General features: G+C 52.6%; 1 protein-coding gene across 2 annotated transcripts in view; it reads left to right on the top strand.

Moving 5' to 3' along the window:
* Nucleotides 1–20,068, top strand: part of LARP1 (La ribonucleoprotein 1, translational regulator) — a 46,175-nt gene that overhangs the window by 14,487 nt on the left and 11,620 nt on the right. The window contains exons 2-10 of one of the 2 annotated variants that reach the window (XM_032125345.1): nt 1,670–1,696; nt 14,481–14,542; nt 16,080–16,145; nt 16,896–17,064; nt 17,650–17,781; nt 17,955–18,098; nt 18,762–18,924; nt 19,157–19,301; nt 19,521–19,695. In XM_032125345.1, coding sequence (XP_031981236.1) covers nt 1,670–1,696; nt 14,481–14,542; nt 16,080–16,145; nt 16,896–17,064; nt 17,650–17,781; nt 17,955–18,098; nt 18,762–18,924; nt 19,157–19,301; nt 19,521–19,695 — 1,083 coding nt within the window. Of the gene's footprint in view, nt 1–1,669; nt 1,697–14,480; nt 14,543–16,079; nt 16,146–16,892; nt 17,065–17,649; nt 17,782–17,954; nt 18,099–18,761; nt 18,925–19,156; nt 19,302–19,520; nt 19,696–20,068 lie in introns of both variants that reach the window. The other variant, XM_032125344.1, reaches the window with a different exon arrangement.

Raw genomic sequence — 20,068 nt, 5'->3', positions numbered from 1 at the left:
CCTGGCTGGCACAAAGGAATTTATTTTATCAACCATTGTGTTGTTGTTATTTATTTTGGTTTTTGGTAACATCTGGTACTGCTGGCTGATCCAAACAGGTGGGATGCCAGTGTTACCACCTTGTTCCTTTGCAGAGAAGCCCAAGTAGGGAAATAAATTGTATCTCGTTTGAGATGTTAAAGGTCTTTTCCAACCTTAACCATTTTATGATTCTGTGAAGTACAGGGTGTTTCAGCTTGCTGATGTAGAAGCCTGAACTCATCAGTGGCCATCACAGAAATATAAGATGTTTAAATGCATTTGGGACATGGGCTGGTGGAGGATTGCAGTAGAACCTCCACCTTGCGAAGGATCCAAACTGGTGCTTGGAGACTGTTCTGGATGTGCTGGGCTGTCCTTGATATCATGCCTTCAAATGGCCACAGACCATAACTGTAATAGGGATGGAGGGAGTCTTGATTTAACTTCTGGGTATTTTTGCTCCGCTTGGCTCTTCCCGTTCTTATGTGGGATGAAAGCATCCCTGCCTGAGGATGCATTGAACATGGTGCAAGTCAAAGGAAGAGAAGTTATTTTGGCAGAGGGGTGTTTTTGCTGTTTCTGCATGAGCTGAGCCCAGGCCAGAGAGCATTGCCCTGCCTCAGAGGTAGTCCTTGCTGCAACTCTTGTGATTTTCCAGCTGAATGTGTGTTTTGGGTAGCTGATAAGCAGGAGCCAGGGGTCTGCCCCTGTCCCAGGAGGACCTTGCCTTGCTGGCAGCCTTCCTTCCCCCTCATCTTTCAGGATCCTTGAAGAAAACATAATGTATTGCTCTCTCAAAAGTACTGTTTTCATATCTTCTGGGGGAGCTGTTATCAACAGGGTTTTTCCACACACACTGTCCTGTGTGCTCCTCAGATGAAAAGTCAGGTCCTTCACAGCTACTTAAGTAAATATCTTCCCAGCAATACATAAGGCCTTCCAAGAGAAGGGCCTGTACCTCTAAGTGGAAAGAGCTTGGGGGGCTGGGGAGGTTGAATAATCTGTTTTGGGGTTTGAACCCTCCAGACTCCATCTGTCCTGTGCAGCTGGCTGTGCCTGCTGACACAGACTCCTGAGCTGGGAAGGGGTTCTCCTGGTGTGATGGGTGTTGTGCCAAGGCCATGGGTGTCCATTTGGTGATGAGTGTGTGTATGTCTGGTGTAAGTGCTGTGTTAGAGCCAGGCACAGCTGCTGATGTCCCTTGTGGCTGCAAAAACCAAGGACCATCAGGAGAATGCGTACTTGGCTTTTGCCTTGGCTTCCAGCTGTGCTCCCTGTTAGATGTTCTCTGTAGATTTCCATCTGATATTGCTGCTCAGGGAGAGTGTGGGGTGCCACCAAGCTCATTGTGTGGATCTCTGTACATCTCAACAACCTTTTTTATTGCTCACTACTGTCTGCTAGAAGCCAATACAGAAGGTTATTTATGAGAGCAACGCATTCAGGTAAACACAGACTCCTTCAAAATCTTTCTCACAACAAGTGGTTGAATTGTGGTGGGTTCCAAGCTGGATTGATGTTTAACTTGAGATACTAAGAAAATACTTCCTCTGTTTAGCTAAAGCAAACAAATAGAGAGATGAGACCTTTTAAATGTGATTTGCACTCCAGCTGTAACCAATACTGATCTTTTTTTTTTCTTTTACAGATATATTTCCAACTGACGGCCAGTCTGGTATGTATTAAATAAAAATGGAGCTCTTGAAACCTCCTTCTCCCTTGCCTTCCCTGCGCTTCTCTTCCTTCAGAGTCAGCGCTAACCAGACTTAAAAGACTGGTACAAGAATATGCAATGGACATTAATGTAACAAAAAAACTCCAAACCAACAAAAACCCCCAAAAAACCAAAGCAAAACAACTTCGTAAAGAAAGTACAGACCTTTAATATTTGGCCATTCCTGTATAGCAGGGAGATCTTTTATGCTTTCATGTAGTGATGACTAAACTGCTGGAAGGTTCTTTCCTCCTGTACATTGTAGCATAGCAAATTTGGATGTCCGGGGTGAAAGAGTTTGGGAACTTGTAGGTCTTGGTCATCACACATAATTGAAAACACTGATGTGTCAAGATGCAAATGTAGCTCAGATTGTTGTTGTTTATATGTTACCTGTATACAGATGGACGTGCCTATGAACCCGAGGTTATATATTTGAATTTGCAATAGTTTGGGAAGACACAGACCTCCCCCATGGCTTGTAGTCTGTGTGTTGCTGTTGAGTATTGCTGTTAAGGACAACCAGGACAAGTCACTGTGTTGCCATCAGTGCAGAGAAAAGACTTCCTGGCCCCAGTGGTGTGTGCAGCCTTGCTGGGAGGGAGGTTGCTCTGGATGGAGGTTTCAAATCAGGAAAGGAATTAGTTTTCCGAAGCAGATACTGATGATCTCAATTCATGCCTTTCCCAATTGCCAGAAGCTCCTCATCCAGGTTGGTGTTGTGGAAGTGCCAAGACTGAAGGAAAGGTTTGTGTTTTAACCAGTGATACCAAGATCATTCAGTGGGAGCCTGTTGTCTCAGAGCTGTGGTGCCATGTGGGGATGTCCTATAGCAAAGGCACTGGGAATGGAAGTCAGTGCCTGATGTGGCCTTGTGTCACCCTAGGCATGTCACTGTGTCCACCTCTGATGCCCATCTTTGGCTTTGCATGGGATCCCATTTCACCAGTTCATGGATAGTGTGAGGGTAAATTGCTGTTGATGGTGGAGGTGTTGGAAGTATGGAAATCAGCTCTGTTGCCTTAAAGCTGATTTCAGTAAAAAAAAAAGGTGGTCTGGTGTAACATTGGAGGCACTGTAATTTAAGTTCCTGAGCTGATCAGAGGGATGAAATTTGTGGATGTGTTTCCAGAGCTCTAGCCAGCTAACAAGGCCGTGGTATACAACTAGATGCACTGGATTAAGGCTTTGATTCCACAGTTGTAAGTTTCTCATGATTCTGTTGCTTTCTCAACATACGAGAGTGAAATACTAAGGTTTTGAAGCAGCAAAGGTATATTCCCATCTGTTGAGTTAATAGGAGGCTTTTCTTCACCCTGCTGAAGATCTGTCTTCTTTGGGTATTGGGTTTTGTCTGCCTGTGCTGCAAACTCAGAGATGTCCTTTGTTTGGCACAGCTCCATCCTCTGTTCTCCAGCTGGTTGGGGACCTTGCACAGCTGTCTCCAGGGTGGGGCATGAGTGTGTGTCTGCAGCAGATGATAGTGCTTCAGAGAGTGTTTGTTACATGTCAGTAGTGTTGCAGAAGACATTACCTACAGAGCTGGGGGCTTTTTTACAATTCTGTATGTTTTTTTGGAGATAAGTTAAAGCTTAAACAGGATTCCTCTGAATGGTGGCTGCACAAGACACTGTGCAGTCTTTCTCAGAAAAGGCTTAAAGCTGGTGCCTTGCTTTTTCTTCCCATGCACTAAGCTTATCTGGAAGCTCTGGTATCTCAAAACACATTGAAGTGTGAAGGCAGCAGGCGAAGGCCGAGTAGCACTGCTCCTGCTACCAGAGCTGTTGTGCACTCCTGAGGCTGTTGGGTTTGACTCCCTCACCTCCTTTTCATTGCTGAGGTTACTGAATGAGTTGATTTGCTTTGGTCACCAGAACTCCCACACCCGTGTCTGGTCTATTTTTTAAGGTTAATCCTGGTAAGTCAGGTGGGTTTCTATGGCTGGTTTTCCCTCTGGGTGAGAAGTCTGTTCTTCTCCCAAGGAAATGGTTAGCAGAGTGATGGAAGATGCTGAGTTGCAGTATCAGGGTTGGGAATTGCATAGGTGGGGCGCCTGAGCCAAAAATCTGCCATTTTGTAGGCTCAGTAGCTGTAGTGTGCCCCAGAGCATGTTCCTGCTTGTTAGCATATGGATGCCAGTGGTGTCCTGCCCTCAGCCTGGATCATTCCCATGTCACGTGCAAGCGCTATGGAGGTGGAAGGGCAGCAGTGTTTGCATCCCAGTTACCTAATAGTGTTTGCAAATAAAGCAGTTGTTGGAGAGAGGCCTCACTTTCCTTCTGTCTGGCACAGCAGTTCCTCTGTCCTCTCCTCTCCCACATCCCACAACCAGGATTCAGCAGCTGTAGGGTGCTTTTCAGAAGAAGCCACTTCAAACCATGTGATCTGGAGTTCAGATGGAAAGCTGGGAGACTTCAACACCCTTGAGAGATGCAGGGTTGGGCTTGGTGGGCAGAGGGATGCACTTTGACATTCCCACTTCTGCTGTTGAGGAGGACTGGGAGGGCGCATTTGTAGCTGGATGTCTGCGGACAACTTTGGTGTGAACACCAAACTCCTCTGCCGGGTGACCGATGCTGTTCAGCTCCCAGGACTTGCTACTATGTGAAATTTGCTGCCTGCTCTGGAAGGGAATACTTTTGCCACTTCAAATGGATCTCCTGCTAGCTTAGTGTGCTGTGCCTGTGCCCTCCTGGCCTGCTGTGTGCTGCAGCCAGCCCTCCGCCTCTCCGTGGTGGAGGATCCCAGCCTTTTTAGTCTCGCCTCTGGAGGAGCTGCCTCTGGGTGGTTTAATTGCTTTTCTTTGAGCAGCTGTAACAGCTCTGTGCCCTTGTTGAATTCCAGAGACCAGAGCTGACTGCAGGGTGCAGTTGTGGATGCGCTGATGTTCCACAGAGCAGCAAGTGATGCTCTGTCTTGGTTTCACCACTCCTGATGACTTTTTTCATCTGCTGCACCCTGACCTGATCATTTTATACAATTGTCAGCAGTGTCTGAGATATCTTTCTTGAGTTTATAAATGCGCCTTTGAATTAAATGCTGTGAAGTTTTCCGTAAAGAGATGAGGGTGATGCTACCACTGCAAGGAAGTGGTTTTTAATCCTTTAGAAAGAAAAGGAGGGGAGATAGATCTTTAAATTAGGAAAGTGCTATGTTGCACTCTTTTGTAATTGGGTATTCCTGACTCCTGTGGGAAAACTTAGTTGGATTAGGGTGTTGTACTCTTATGCTCTGTATTGACATGGGAGGTAGCCACCTGTAGCACAGGAATTAGCTTTGTTAGAGAGTGGTTTATGCATCAGGATTCATGTGATTGCGAACCCAGGAAGGAAGCTGCTATATCAGAGTGATTTATAAATAACCCAGAATGTCACTGCATCTCACTTAAGCTGGGGGGCATAAGTGAGGATGGTGTATCCTGTGCTTGGAAAGCATGCCCTGAAATCAGCTCAGCTGAGGTACAGTAATCCTGAAGTAACACAAAAAGAAGCCCTTCTGCTTGCACTCAAAGATCACAGGGATATTTGAGTACCTTGTCATGGTTTTAATACTCTGGATTCACCAACAGGAGGAAGCCCCCATACCTGTGCTTAGTTTAATCCAGGTGGTTACGGGACTGTAAGATTTCTTCAGCGCATTTATGGAGACACCTTGATTAGTGGGTGACCTAGGTCTGACCTCCCTAAATTCCTGGGAAAGTTTGCTGCACCTGCTCCTACCACCAAATCCCTATTGCTTTCTCCTGCCCCAGGAGATGGGGCTGGATTTCTGCATGGTGCTGGCCTTGTCTTCCTTGGCCTCACAAGCCGAGCTGCTGCTCAGTCTCTTCTTGTTCTATGCAGTCAGGGAGGCAAGTTTGCAGCTGTGTAGGCTGAGGGTGAGGTTAAGTGGTCACTTAGCAAGTGGCCACTGCTCAGGGGACACTCTGGCCTTGCAGGGATGCCGCTGCAGAAGTTGCTGGTCAGGTACAGGAATCACAGTGGGAGGAACTCGGAATGATGTTATTTAAATTACGTCACAGTCTCCTCTCTGGAAACCCATTCTCTTTGAGATGACAGGTTTTCCAGAGGCATATTTTGTGCAGAGTTTGTACTTTTGCCTTGTACAACCCCTCTCCCCCTCCACTGGCACAGTGGGAGCTGCACAGTCTCCTCCTAGACAGTGCGAACGCTTGGAGCTGGAGGGTCTCTCTGCAGGCGCTTGGCTCTCGATTCCTGTCTCTTTGTTGTTAAATATTTACAGTGAGACGTACCAGATGCTTCCCAGGAAGGGTTTTGTCAGCTTCCAAGTCCCCAGATGCAGCTGCAGAGGAGGCTGACGGCCATTAAAGGGATCGTGTCAGCACGGCGCCCTGGGTTCGGCAGCGATGCAGTGACCTCCTCTCGCTCGTGCCATGGGCGCCGCCGGTTGTGCTGTCTCATCAGCCGCAGCAGGATGCAGGCAGAGAGCACCCTTCTGCTGATGACAACAGATTAATGATGTCTGGTCCTAAGGCTTTTTGTTTTTCTTCTGCTTTGACGCTCTTTCACTGCAGAGGGAGCAGGTGATGCTCTTGGATTTTGTTTCTGGGGCCATCTCTCCGCAGTGGTGCTGCCTTGGCTCCCACTCCATTCTCAGCACGCCGGTGTCTGTCTTGGTCACCCAGGTACTCTGAGAGGAGTAGAGTGATCCAGGGAGGCAAACTCCTGTCACCAGCTCTGGCATGGAGAAGCCAGCAGCTGGAGCATTGCTGCTGAATGCCTCTCCTGTGCTGGTCACACTGGTCAGGTTCCCAGTGTGCCTCCTGCTTTCAAGATAAGGTCCAGGACCTTGGGCTAGGCCCCTGTTTGTTGCTCTTGCTGCTTATCAGCTTTTGCTGCTGACAAGGTGACCCATTCCAGAGCACTGAGGATGGAGAGGGAGGGTCCCCCCAGCCTGGACTATGTGCTGGTCTGGCCCCTCCACCCGGGATAACCTGGACATGCACACAGGGCTTGCTCCCGTGCCAGGTGTCCCTGTTTTAAGTATTACAACTCCTGCTGGATGAGGATCTTCCAGAGTGCCGTGGAGGTAAGATCTCGGGAGGTGGCAGGTCTGCTCCTCTGAGGGGGGGGCCAGGGAGGAACAGGCTCGCTAGGTCATCGTTTTTCCAACTAAATATAGTTGCCCGTGCTTTCATAAGGTCGGGATTTTTGCATCACGTGACTGTCTTATCCCTCCCAGCCGGCAGTCAGAGTAGGGGATCGTGTGTCTGAATGGGTAATAATTAACTGTTAACTAGCTTTTCATTAGAGCCTGGCAGAGCTACGGGAGCTGAGGGAACTGCTCCTGATCCCTCCTGGAGGGTGGACACCCCCTTTTAATTTGCAAATCAGTTGTCCCCAGAGGTGAGTGGGGTGGGATTTTTTCTGTTTTATAAGGAGTTATGAGTCTGGTGTCTGTCTTTGCTGTCTTGTAGTTCCTGTTCATGTCAGCCCTCCCTCTCCCCCGTGACTGATTTTATTTTTTAGGTCGTGAACTATCAACTGGTCTGTGAGCTGGCTTGAAGGAGGGCCTGACCCTCCATCTCTGCCACGATTTGGCTCACTTGCATACCCTGGGCCCCTGCAGCCTTGCCTCAGGTGCCCTCCTGTCCCAGCGCTGAGGTGTCCTTGCTGTGCCTCGTGCCTGGAGCGGCAGCTGGATCAACTCGAGCCTTTTCTCAGGGGCCCAGACTGACGCGGCGTTTTCCCTGGAGTGTTTTCCCTGGAGCGCGGCCGGCTTTTCCAGCCCCTCTCCCTGAACCATTTAACCTGACCCAGTGTTCGCAGGTGTCCTTGAAGGCTTTTCTGCCTTCCATGCTGGCAGAGGAATTGCTGGTGACATGCTCTGCCAGCTGGAGATGTGTCTGCACCAGACGTGCTGGGTCAGGCACTGATGCTGGAGTAGCCTCTCCTGCAGGGGTGGTGAGTGCATTTTCCCTGCTCAGAGACAACAGGGCGGCTCAGCAGCTGCGGGGGCCTGAGCCAGCCCAGCTTCCTCATTTTGAGTTTCTGAAGTCTTGTCGGCTGGATGACCTTGGCTGTATCCCCTGTGCGATGCTTCTTGGTTTCTGGGAACCACTGGCTTCCCCTGGAGAGCCCTTAGTTTAGGATTCCTTTTTTTTTTTTTTTTTTTTTTTTTTTTTTTGTAGAAAAGTGGTTGGGGGGTGGTTCATGTGCTGTCTCATTCCGTGTGTGCCTGGCATCTCAGGGATCGTGTGCAGCGCTGTGAGCATGGGTTGTGTGTCAGGAGTTTCCTAGAAATCCTCCTCAGGAAAGAAGTTTGCTTGAAAAGGCGGTGGAAAGATGTCACTTGCCCTTAAGAGGGAGTTCATTTGCTACCTTTAATAGTAGCTGTCTGTGCCAGGAAGAATCCAGTGTGCCCTCACTGACACTGTTAATGTTAGAAATGCCTGTTGGCGTTTCCTAACCCGCTCCTCCTGGAGTGTAGCTTGGTCACAAGTTGGAGCATTTCTGTCTTGGACTGAGAGGCTGCAGGGAAGATGATCGTGCATTTTTGGTAAGTCCAGACCCTTCCTGCCCCTCATTTGCTCTGGAAATAAAAGTCAGACCCTGCAGATAACGCACATGTGTAGAGCTTGTAGCAGCTTTGTGTGTTTAAAGGAGCAGTGCTGTTCCTCAGCTCCCTGAGAAGGGCTGTGATCTGCCTGGAGCCCCTGCTTGCTGTGAGGATCTGTGCTGCCCGTTTGTGCTGTCAGCAGATATGGGCTCTGCATGTGTCTTGAGCTGCTCCTCCTGTTCCAGGGCTTTCAGGACTATCAGCTGAGGGATGTGAGGGCTTGGAGAGCTGGGATTATAACTCGGATGCCCACACTCAGCCTGTGACAGCGCTGTCCTCGCTCTACCTGCCTGTACCCCAGCCTCCCTCCCTGTGCTTTTCCAGGGCAAACTCCTGAGCTCTTGGAGCTGCCTAGGGCACCCAGGTGGGAGTGTTCTCATGCTCTCTGTGAGGCTGTCAGATGCCCTTTTTGAAGTTATTTTTAGCGAGTGATCTCTGCAGCAGTTGCAGAGCTTGCATTGCAGAGAGGTGTAGGCAGCTTCTTGCTTCCTTTGCTGTTACAGTAGGGCTTGTACAGTGGAGCTTCTGCTGAGGAGCTGTGGAAAATTGCTTGGAAGGCTTTGAGCTGTGGTACCTGCAGCTTATCTCCTGCTCCAGGCTTTCCACATGATTTACAAGCCTGAATACTGCTCAACCATTCACCTGAAGGATCCAGTCTTCTGCTTGATCCTGACCTTGGCCATACTACTGCAGTTTTTCTTGCATGTACAGGAAACTTCTGATATTGCTGAGGTGTTGCAGATATTCCTCTTACCTTTGTAAGCAAGGCCAAATGCTGCCAGCTGGGAGCTGTGAGACCTCATGCTGCAAATGATGAGGCTGACTGTGGTTCTCCACAGTCCCCAGGAGCAGGTGGGAGCCCCTGTTGTGGAGACACCAACCCCTTTGTGCTGGAAGATTCCTTGTGATAACATCTCATTTAAAGCTGTTGGAGAACTCCATCCAGTGCTCCCTCGTTTCCTCCTCCATGCACTCACACGCCTGTGGCTGTGATTTGGTGGGAGGTAGAGCTGTAAAACATTGCAAACCTAGAGGAGGTGCAGTCTGTGGGCCGAGCCTGTCCTGAACCTTTCTGGCTTTGTGTGCCTTGTGATGCCTTCAGCAAAATGTGAGCATGCCAAGCAGTCAGTGCTATAAATCCCAGGCTTTTCCGCCCGTGTGTGGAGCTGCAGCGACAAGTGTTTCCCATCTCAGTCTGGCATTAGTTCTGGCACATGGCTGAGGCCGTGCTGGGAGCAGCTCCTTGGGAGGCAGGGCAGAGGTGGATCTGCTGGTGTCTGGGGGTATCTGCGCCTCTCTGCACACAGGGGTGCTACCAGATGGCTCCCTGGGGAGCCTGAGGTCCCCTCCCATCTGCTGCTGCTTCCCAGCCCCTTTACAGCAAGGGTGTGTTGCCCACCACAGCTTCTTACTGATGCAGAAACGGGTGCAGCACCCACAAAAGGGGCATTTGCCCATCCCTCAAGGCTTCTCTGCCTTTAAGTTAAGTTCAGGGGGTCCTCTTGGGATGGACTCAGAAAGAAAAGAGCTTTGTCACTGCCTGCAGGAGACAGGCTGCTGGTGGGAGCGGGGACTGTTGTTGGCTTGCAGATCACATCTGGCCTGCAGGACTCGTCCTGCAAATGTCTCTGTGTGCTGTTGGTGGACATGAAGCTCACCAGCTGTGTCCTCTGATGGATTGGTCAGGCTCAGACTCCATGTCCTGCACGGAGTGCATGGACAGTGAGGAGTGCCACAGGAGAGTCTCTGAATCCATGTCGTGCCTCTGCTGCTGTGCAGATTAGGCCACCCTGAGAGAGAGATTGCTTGAGGCCTGGAGCAAGGACAGGGACAGGGTTGGTGCCCTGAGTTTCCCATGTTGGCATGGTGGGGATGCACCTTTGGAGCTGTTCTCTGTTGGCTCCCTAAGTCTTCTTCTAGGCCCGGAAGGGGATTCTTGCAGCCATGGTGGGGTCCTGGCAGGCTTGGCTGTGGCTAGCTGCCTGCTGGGTCTGTCTTAAGGGAATTTCTTTGCAGGTTGTGTCAGTACCCCAGGAGGGACTCCCCTGCCCTCACAGAATGATTCCGAAGGAGCTACCTCTCTCCAGGGAGAACAGCTAATCCCAGGCAGAAACATTTTTCTCAGTTCACCCTTTTCCCTTTTTCTCAGACGTTTTTCTCAGCTCACCCTTGCCCAAGCTGCATTTGCTCTTTCTCACCTAAAAACCTCGAAGGAGCATTGTGTTGGTTGTGACTTACAGTCTTCACATGTGCCAAGAGTGTCCCGTGGAGTGTGGGAAGGAGGGAGGTTTGTTTGGAGACAGAAGAGTGAAGTGGATCCTGGTGGACTGCTGGGCACGTGGCTGTCTGTCCCACGCGGCACCGTCAAGCTCCTGCCAGGGCTCTGGGGAAACTGGGGATACTGGTCTGGCTCTTCCAGCTCCATCAGGACCTGCATCACAGAGCATGCGCCCCTGCCTCAGCCTCTTCAGCACAAAGTCCGGGCTCTTGGCTTGGAACCACCTTTATCAGCAGTTTCTCATAGGTGCCAGGCTGTGGAGCAGGGAGCAGGATGGCTCCTTTCTGTCAACCTGGCTGCTGGGTAAGGAGGGGGTGCTGTGTCAGGGACAGTGTGCCAGAGCTGAGGACTCTGCACTCCTGCTGGGAGCCTGAGCTGCCCCCTGAGGCTGTCCTAGCTGCTGCTGGGGTTCTCTGAGCCCTGGTCTGCACTGCACATGAGTGGTACACCCGGAGCAGGCATTACAGCGTTCTTGCTATAGGTACAGGTATTTCTCCAATAATGCCAGGTCTCTGCCCAGCACTTCAGATTTATTCCCTCTCTTCATTTACCTTCTCTAAAATTCCATTATAAATGTCATTGGATGCAAGAAAAGGCAGGAAACGAGACTGCTGGGTGTTTGGTTTCATTTTCCCGGATAAGGCAGTAAATATGTTTCCTTGGCTGAGCTCAGTGGTCCTATGTCATATGTCCCTGTTGGGGTGGAGGGACATTTAGCTGTGGATCTGCTGTCGCTCTGGCTGTCTGGTCCATGTGCATGGGCTCCTCTTCCAGATAAGAGGCATGTGCTCACCTGGATGCCCCTGTGAGCCTTCCACCTCGATGGCTCTGTGCCCCAGACAGGTGTGGGCTGAAGGAAGGCACGAGGTGTCTGCACAGCCTTGCCCTTGGTGTTTGTCAGGTGTGTTGGCGAGTGCTGTGGCCGTGGCACAGCCACGGGAAGGGTTTGACTGTGATAGCAGCATTGGGGCTGCTGTGGGTGCTGCCACCTGTGCCTCATCCCCTTGGTTGCTAAGATGTAGTCTCCTCGTGGCTGGGCAACCCCACGGCTAGGCAAACGATCAGGTTCTGGCTGCAGGCAGCAGATCAAAACTCAAGACCTGCTTTTCTGTTCTTGGCTGTGCCAGCATCTGCCCTGTGGCTGCAGGCAAAGCTGCTCCTTGCTTCCCTGCCCGCTGTCCCCGTGCCAGCCTCACACCACTGAAACTCTGGCTCCTGCTGCAGCTGTTCTGTCTGTCCCCTCACACAGAGAGGCCCTGTTTTTCGGGAGGTGGTCAGGCACTGCTAGTGCAACTGAAATTACTTACTGCCACCAAACAGATGCAAAAGGAGGGTTGTGAGACGCCCAGGGGTCTGAGACATCTGTCAGCAGCTTTTAAAGGCTCGGCTGTGAACCAAGGCAGTATCCTCCCTGCCTGTCCTGAGCTCCTGTGTGGGATGAGCAGCACTGACTTGCTCTCCATGTCTCAGGCGGATGCAGTGAGGTTTTCCTGCAGTGGGTCTTTTCAGCTGAGGACCACAAGACATGTTGCTGGTGCCCTTGATTATGTCACTGTGCCCTGGAGGTGCCAGCCATGCGTGGCCTGTGCATACCGTGGTCTTGACTCAGCAGATGGTGTGTCTGACCATGTGTCCACCAGCGCAGTCACACCCTCTCGGTCTCCACCGTGAATTGCTGGATCTCAGCTCCATCCATGCTCCAAGCTGGCCAGAGCTGCCCGCAGCCACAGTCCGGAGCAGCCTCCCTTCCTCCCTCGCTGCCGGGCAGCAGTCCTTTGCTTTGTGTTTTGTCTTCCACAGTGCTCTGCAAATGCTAATTAGTCTTCTCAGCACCTCAGCGAGATAAGGGATCCCTGTTCGTATCTTGCAGATAAGGAAAGCGGCAGAACTTGTTTCAAACAATCTCCTCCCTCCCCCGCAGAGATGATGGAGTCTGCAGCACCCGCCCCTGCAGCCTGTGCCCCTTCATCCTCTTTCACGGGTACTTGTGAGGGCCCCTTCTCTTTGACTGGTTCCCAAAAAAAAAAAGCACAAGAACATCTATGGCCTTGAGGGCTCCTGAGCTGAAGCAGCTGGAGGAAAGGGCTGGATGCCATTTCTGTGGTGGGAGCAGGCGCCTGGATGGGATCCTTGCAGGGAGAGAGAGAGCCCTGCTGTCCCCCAGCCCCGAGATCGGAGCCTGATGAGGCTGTGCCAGTCCCATCAGTGCTGTTGGAGCAGGCAGGGGTGCTCTGTATCTGTGGAAAACCGGGCTGGCTGTGGGTTTGTGCTGTAGCTCCTGGTGCCTTTTGAAGCTATATTTAGTTGGTGACATCTGTGGGCATTGAGTGGAGGATTTTGGGGGCTGTTTTGAAAGCGCTGGCTCTTCCTACACTAGCAGGGAAGTTTAAAAGGCTTGTGGCAAGCTTTGTGCCGTGGAGCCGGGATTCTCAATGAAGTACACATGGAATAAATGAGGCACACGTGGGACTGCCGCTGCTCATGAAGGGAGGCACTGCAGGTGGGTTGGGGAGGTCCTGGGGGAAAAAGGGAGGGTTCAGGGACCCAGCTGAGAGCTTGGACTCTTCTGCAGTTGAAATCCCTATGTGGGAGCCTTAGAGAAAGGAGTTGGGGAAGGGGAGTGCACATGGTTCTGTCCTGCCGTGTCTGACTCTGCCTTATTGACACTTCAAAGCCTCCTGCTCTGAGCAAGGCCAGGATGAATCACTGGTTTTGAGGCTCAGAAGGGGACCGGTTTTGATCATCCAGGCAAAGTTGTCCAGCCTTGTGCAGGAGATCAAAGGCAGCTTTGAGCAGAGCTGAGTAGGCTACTCAGGGTGTTTCCCGGGGCATCCCCAGATAGCCTCTGCTGATCCTCTCTCCCTACCCCAGTCAGGGCTGCTTTTCTTCTAAACAAAGCCAGTGAGTCAGCAGAAATCCTCACTGCTGGAGCCTGGCACCTGGCACAGGCTGTCCCTTGGGGCAAGGCCCAGCAGGCTCTCCTCCCCCTGTGGAGCACCAGTGTCCTGGAGGAGACCCTCCTCGTGGTCCTTGTGGGGCTGGTTTGTGTTTGGTAGAGTCGTGCTGCTCTGTTGCTTGGACTCTGCGTGCCGTGTGTGAGCCTGATGGGGAGACCTCGCAGCCAAACCTGAGGGAGAAAGCAAATTGAGTTCCTATTTCTGCTTGTGAGGAGGTGGTGTGTGAGCAGGACCCAAGATGGGCCATGGTGAGGTTGAGATCTTGACTTGCTGTGAGGTCTTTGGTGGTGTGAACCCCAACGGTCTCACTCTGATGTGTTAAAACACCCCAGAGGTGCTTCAGTGCCTAAATACTTTCAGCTGTAGCAGGATTTAGGCACTTGATGTATCTGGCTCATTCTCTCTGTACATTTCCTCTTGTGAACTTGCTGTCCCTGCTGGGATGCCTGAGTTCAAACCAGGATTCAGCAGCCAGAGACTTTTGCATCCCTCTGTTGGAGCCCTGCTCTGCTCCCTGGGCAGCACCGGCCTCATGGTGCCGTGATGGGCCTTGGCTCTTCAAGGGCATGTTTGTTTTGCTGTTCTGTGGGTGCTTTGCAGAATGAGGTGAGCTCCTTGTCCCCCTTCCTCCCTGGCTGGCAAGGCCAAGAGGGGAGGGCAGAGCTAAGGCAGGGAGTGCCTTCCTGCAGCAGGTTAGGGTTAAAAGTCCATCTCTGACCCACCTGGATTGGTCAGGAGTTTTCTGATCTTAATGGGGCTGTTCTGAGACTCAAGTCAGGAGCTAGCTGTGTTCTCTGCTCACCTTTTCCTCTTAGCCCTCCTTGTATAAAGGGGGAGCTGCTTTGCTTCCTACCCACTTCTCTCCAGAGCCAGCACTCCCACCCACAGCCCTCAGCTGTGTTTTAACACTTTTGTTGTCCTTCTCTTGCAGAACTTACAACTCCAGCGAAAGTGGTGAGGGCTGCCAACCCAAGACAGAGGAAAGGAAGCAAGGTAAGGCTGTGCTGCTGTCCTCTCAATGGCCCCCTATTTCCGGTGCAGTTGTCAGTGCTGCATGAGCCTCTTGAAGGTCTGGAGAGCTCTCCCTTCACAAGTTTGGTTGTGGAGGGGCTAGTGTGCTGGCCTTGTTCTCTATATCCTCTTCAGCATTTTAGGGGTCTTGCATGTTGCTTTGACTGGCTTTCTGCCCAGCCAGGTCAGGGGAGACCTTCTCACCTCCCCTCTAACAGGGAGGCACCTGGAGGAGTCCAGGATGTGGGAAACATCTCATGCCACTGTGAGGACATCCCAAATTCCTTGTGGGCTCAGCCTGTGCCCAGCTTTGCAGTGCAGACAGGGTGGTGACAGTGGTGTGTCCGCAGCTCTGTCCTTCCCTGTGCAGTCTGTTCCTCACTGGCACACAGAGAGCCACAGGAATTGATGTCAGACAAAGCAACTCCTCTGGAGGAACCAGGGCAGTTTGTTCCAGGCAGTCAGTGGTGATGGAGGGACAGTTCCTTCTGGGGCACAGCTCGGGCCATGGGTTGTTGGTGTTGGCTCCCAGCAGCCAGTGGAGATGTATCTGCAACTTGATAGGACTTTTCTCCTCTGTTCCATTTTGGAGAGAGGAGGGCCCTGGGGATGAAAGGTGCTTCTCTCTGTGAAACAGGCATGGCCCTGCACTGGAATTGGTTTTCCCAGGAAACTTGCCTCCTGGGCAGAGGAGCATGGCACCTGCATGTAAAGATGTGATCTCCTGAGGGATAAAAAATTAATTTGACTCCACATTAATTTGGAAATAACAATCCCACAAGGGCAAGGAGGAGCCCCTGTGCCCACATAAACTCAGTGCCCAGCCATGATTCATTTGGTACCTGGGCAGCTGTTTGGCTTCTTTCCTCTGTCCTGCAGATTCTCTGAAACCTGAAAGAGGTAGATATAGTAGTAGTGACCAGGTCATTTATTCAGCAGAGAAGTAGTTGATGTTCCCCTGTGTGACCATGGGGTGACTGGAATGAGGGAGTCCTCAACACCTGCTTGAATTTTCTCCCCCGCCACGAGACCATTCCCTTACTTTGTTGGCAGCACGTGGTGGTTGTAGCTGGGCACTCCAGTGGGGCTGTGCCTGGCTGTGACTGCCGCTAGGTGGAAGAGCTTCTTCAGTGGGATGTGGTTGCTTGAGGTGGATTTAGAATGCTGGAAGCTGAGTGCTTTCCCTGTCCAAGGGATGGTGCCTGTGATTGAGTGAATTACCCTGGGCAACTTGCTGCTGGGGGAGAATGTTTGGTGAGAGGCTGGGAGCTTGCAGGACTCATGGCAGCCTCATTACCATATCTGATGGACATAAATTTGTCTGCAGTTACTTGGGATTAGTTCAGGGACCCTGCTTGGGTGGGGAGAGGGACTGTGCATGTGCAGTGTGAGTGTCTCCCTCCAGCCTCCTGGCGACAGCTGTTTGTGGGACAGTGGTGGGTGGAAAGGATTCTTCCCTGCTGCAGGGAACAGCACCTGCAGCTTTGTGCACTAACAGGACCTTTCTCTTTGGTACAAGGTTGGTGACTTCGGTGATGCCACAAATTGGCCAACACCTGGAGAAATAGCCCACAAGAGTGTCCAGGTGAGAGCACAGAACCATTGTGACGAGCAGGATAAGGCCCTTGCAGACCTCCCTGTCTCTCTGGAAGCACTGGCTGAGCCAGGCCGTTTGGGGTGCTGAGTGTCAGTGCGGAGGCAGCCAGGAATAGCGTGCAGGGAATTTCCTTTTAGGGCTGCCCATGTGGACTCCCTCCCTCAGTGCTATTCTGGGAAGCTGGAGCCCAGTCTAAACTCTGGGTTGGCTGAAGCAGGTAGGGCAACTCCCAGACCTGCTCTTCTCAGGGCTGCTTTGTGCAGCAAGGGGCTGGGCCAAAGTCAGGAGTTTGGTGGGAGGAACTGAAAATGCACGAGAAAGGTTTGATATGCCCAAGGGGCTTGGCCTTTCCTTCCTGCTGAGGACATGGGTGTCATTGTAACCTTTCTATTTTTGGATGCTGCTCTGCCAGCTCCTGGCTGGCTGTCAGGGCAAGGTGGTCACTCACCCTTTTGCCACTGGGACAGTCTGGTTCCTTATAGGACGACCCCGTCCATGAGCACAAGGTCTCCCTGTCAGCCCATCTTGATGTCTCAGCTCAAGCACTTCCCAGCATCTTTGCCCTGCTCAGCCACGAGCCCTTCCCTAGGAGCAGGACAGCTCTGGGAGGTACAGACCAGGGATGCACCCAGCCTAGGGCAAGGTCTTCCTGTTCCTGCTGGGGCAGCTGGGGTCTGCCTCCAGCTCCTCACTTCTTTCACCTCTCACATCTTTCCTCCACTGATGTGTCCCCAGCAGCCACACAAAGCACCATCCCTTCGGAAGCTACCTGTCAAGAAAGACATGAAAGAGCAGGAAAAGGGGGACGGGAGTGATGGCAAAGAGAGCCTGAAAACCAAATCTGATGAGTCTGGGGAGGAGAAGAATGGTGACGATGACAACCAGAAGTCAGCCCAGAAGAAGAAAGGTAAGGCAGGAGCTGATGGGGACTGTCCCCTGGGCTCAGCTTGTCTCCCCCTTCACAACCCACAGGCAGGTGGAAGCATCCTCTGCTTTCCCTGGGGGCCTTGCTGCAGGACACGATCCCAGCACTTGGGACAGCTGTGGGGAAAGGTGTTTGCAGGCTTCAGGTGTCATTTTGGTGGGAGCAGATGGAGCAGGGCCCAGGGAGGGGCAGGGCAGGAGCCTGCCCTCCTGTGTGCTCCATGGTGGTGCAGAGCAGCCCCTCATTGTGGGTTGTATCAGCTGTGGTTGACACGTGGGCTCAGTCTGGCCTGAGCCTGGGCAGGCAGAAAAGGGCAGAAGAAGGACAAGTGCTGTGATAATTGCCACAGGCAAGTTCTGAATCATGTCCCTCCATGTCTCAGAGTCCTCGTCAGAGCTTTTCTGCACCCAGCAAGGTCTGGAGGGATGTCAGAGGACAGGGCCTGTCCAAAAGGCCCTGCTGCTTTCTTTCCCCCACGCGTGGGGGCTGCGTGGCAAGAGGGGGCTGCGGGAGAGGAAGCAGATGCTCTCTGAACCTGTGTCACACCCAAACCCTGTCCTTTTGCAGGCAACAAACACAAGTGGGTCCCTTTGCAGATAGACATGAAGTCAGAGGTACCTAGGGACAAAACGGCCTCTCGGAACAACCGGCAAAACGAGCAGCACAGGCACCCCTCCAACAACCGCAGCGAGCTCAAAGGTGGGGGCTCGGGCTGGGCACCCGCTCCTGGCCTGCCTGCGGGGCAGAGCAAGCCCCGGTGACCAGGGGGCAACTTTCCTGCATTCAGAGGGCTCTGGGTGCAGCGGGCTTGCTCCAGGGAGGTGCTGTTGTGCCCTAATACCCCTCCTGCCTCTCCTTCCCATGTGCTGCAGGCTGGCACCCCGACAACAAGCACGAGCGCAGCTGGCAGGACCACGATGAGACCTCCAGCGTGAAGAGCGAGGGAGGGGCCGTGCGAGGCACCTTCCGGGGCCGAGGCCGCGGCCGGGGCAGGGGCCGTGGCCGTGGCAGAGGAGGTGATCACTGTGTGTGTGCTCTTGTGACTGCAGGGAGAGTGACGCAGTGTGCAGGGCTCTGTGTCTGTGTGCCTGAGAGACCTGGGGCTCTAATGTGGGCTGGGGAGGGCAGAGCACTCCAGGGATACAGGGGAATATTGTGGCAGGTCTTTCCAGATGGTAACTTGAGCTGCTTTTAACAAAGCAAATAATTCTTATTAGTGTTTTTATAAAAGCAAATGTCTTCCTGCTACTCAGGCCAAGCTCTTTTTCCTGTTTTCTGCTCATTGCAATACCTCTGTGAGCAGGAGTTGAAGCCTGTTGATAGTCTGTAAAGGCTTTATGCCATGTGGAGAGCCAAGCAGGAGTCGTGGCTTGGATAAGGAAGAGCATGTGCCCTAGCATTTGACTGGGCAGTGTCTGTGCTAGCCCTGATGCAGCTTCAGTGTAGGGCCTTTGTGTGTCAACTGGGCTGCCCAGTTGCTCCTGGGTAAGAGGGTTCCTGGGCTCTTCTGTGGCAAAGGCAGAGAGCAGGAGGATGAGGGATGTGGGTGCCCCACTGCGGGCTTCCAGGGGGCCCTTAGGAAGAGGGAACTGTTTGTGTAGGAGTCCAGCCTCATCTGGCAGTGCAGCCTGTGCGGCAAATCCCAGGGGCTCTGTGCTGACCCTTCCTGGTGTCCCCAGGGCACTTTGACTATCAGTACGGATACCGGAAATTCGAGGGCTCCGACGGCTCCCGCACCCAGAAGTACGCCAGCAACATCACCTACTACTTTGACAACATCAGCAGTGCTGAGCTCTACAGCGTGGACCAGGAGCTGCTCAAGGACTACATCAAGAGGCAGATGTGAGCACCACCTCCTGTCCTTGTCCCAGTGTTGGGTGGTGGGGACTGTGCAGCCAATCCCACGGGAAGGGTTAGAGCCGAGGTGTGCTGAGTCCCTGCCTCGCTTCCAGCACCAGCACGCCTGGGCTCCCCAGGCTTGCTCCCCTCAGTGTGTGTGTGTGGGTTATTTCCGTGGGGGTGCCCAGAGGATGGTGGCTTGGAGCTTCCTCTCACTGACACATTGTCCATATAGAGAATATTACTTCAGCGTGGACAACCTGGAGCGAGACTTCTTCCTGCGCCGCAAGATGGACTCGGATGGCTTCCTGCCCATCACGCTGATCGCCAGCTTCCACCGGGTGCAGGCGCTGACCACCGACATCAGCCTCATCATCAAGGTGAGGGCAAGGAAAGGTGACCTTTCCTCCTTGTTCTGCTTCTCACCACCCCTGTGTGATTGATGCCTGTTTGCTGTGGATGAGGTGCAAGTGGAGCCTTCTCTTGTCCCTGACTTGCTCCTGCCTCCTATTACTGCTTCCAGGGAGGAATGACTTGGGCTGAGGCCCTCAATATGCCAAAACAAAGCCCTAAGTTAACCAAGTATTGCTTGGTTCCAGGCTCTGAAGGACAGCAAGGTGGTGGAAATCGTGGATGAGAAGATCAGGAGAAAAGAGCAGCCAGAAAAATGGGCTCTGCCTGGCCCCCCTATGGCAGACTACACACAGACAGACTTCTCACAGTTCATCAATTGCCCTGAGTTTGTGCCCCGGCAGAGCTTCCAGAAAGAGACTGGTGAGCCCTGGGGGAATGTGGAGGGAGGTGTGGGATGCAGTGCTGGGACTGCAGCACGACTGAGACCCTGAGAGTCAGGAGTGTTCCCCAGGGCAGGGCTCTGCCGTTGGCTTTCTCCTTGGTGGTGGGAGCTGGTGTGGGCTCTGTCCTTGGAGCCCCAGAATGCTGATGCCTCTAGACATGCGGGTGGTGTGAGAGACCGAGTGTGGCTTTTCCTCAGTTGAGGCTGAAGGGATTCAGGGAGGGTCAGTCCTGCTGAAAGTCTCTTGACTTGCCTGGAAATAGTGTACAGCTGCTGGGCAGAGCAGAGGGCACTTGTGAATCCAGCCTTTCTTTACTGGTTGAGGAGATACTGGGCACAAATTGGGCAGCA

Source organism: Corvus moneduloides, chromosome 15 (assembly GCF_009650955.1).
Source record: "Corvus moneduloides isolate bCorMon1 chromosome 15, bCorMon1.pri, whole genome shotgun sequence".
NCBI classification, from domain to species: domain Eukaryota; kingdom Metazoa; phylum Chordata; class Aves; order Passeriformes; family Corvidae; genus Corvus; species Corvus moneduloides.
Note: the sequence above shows the minus strand (reverse complement) of the source record. Positions and strands in the feature narration are given on the sequence as shown.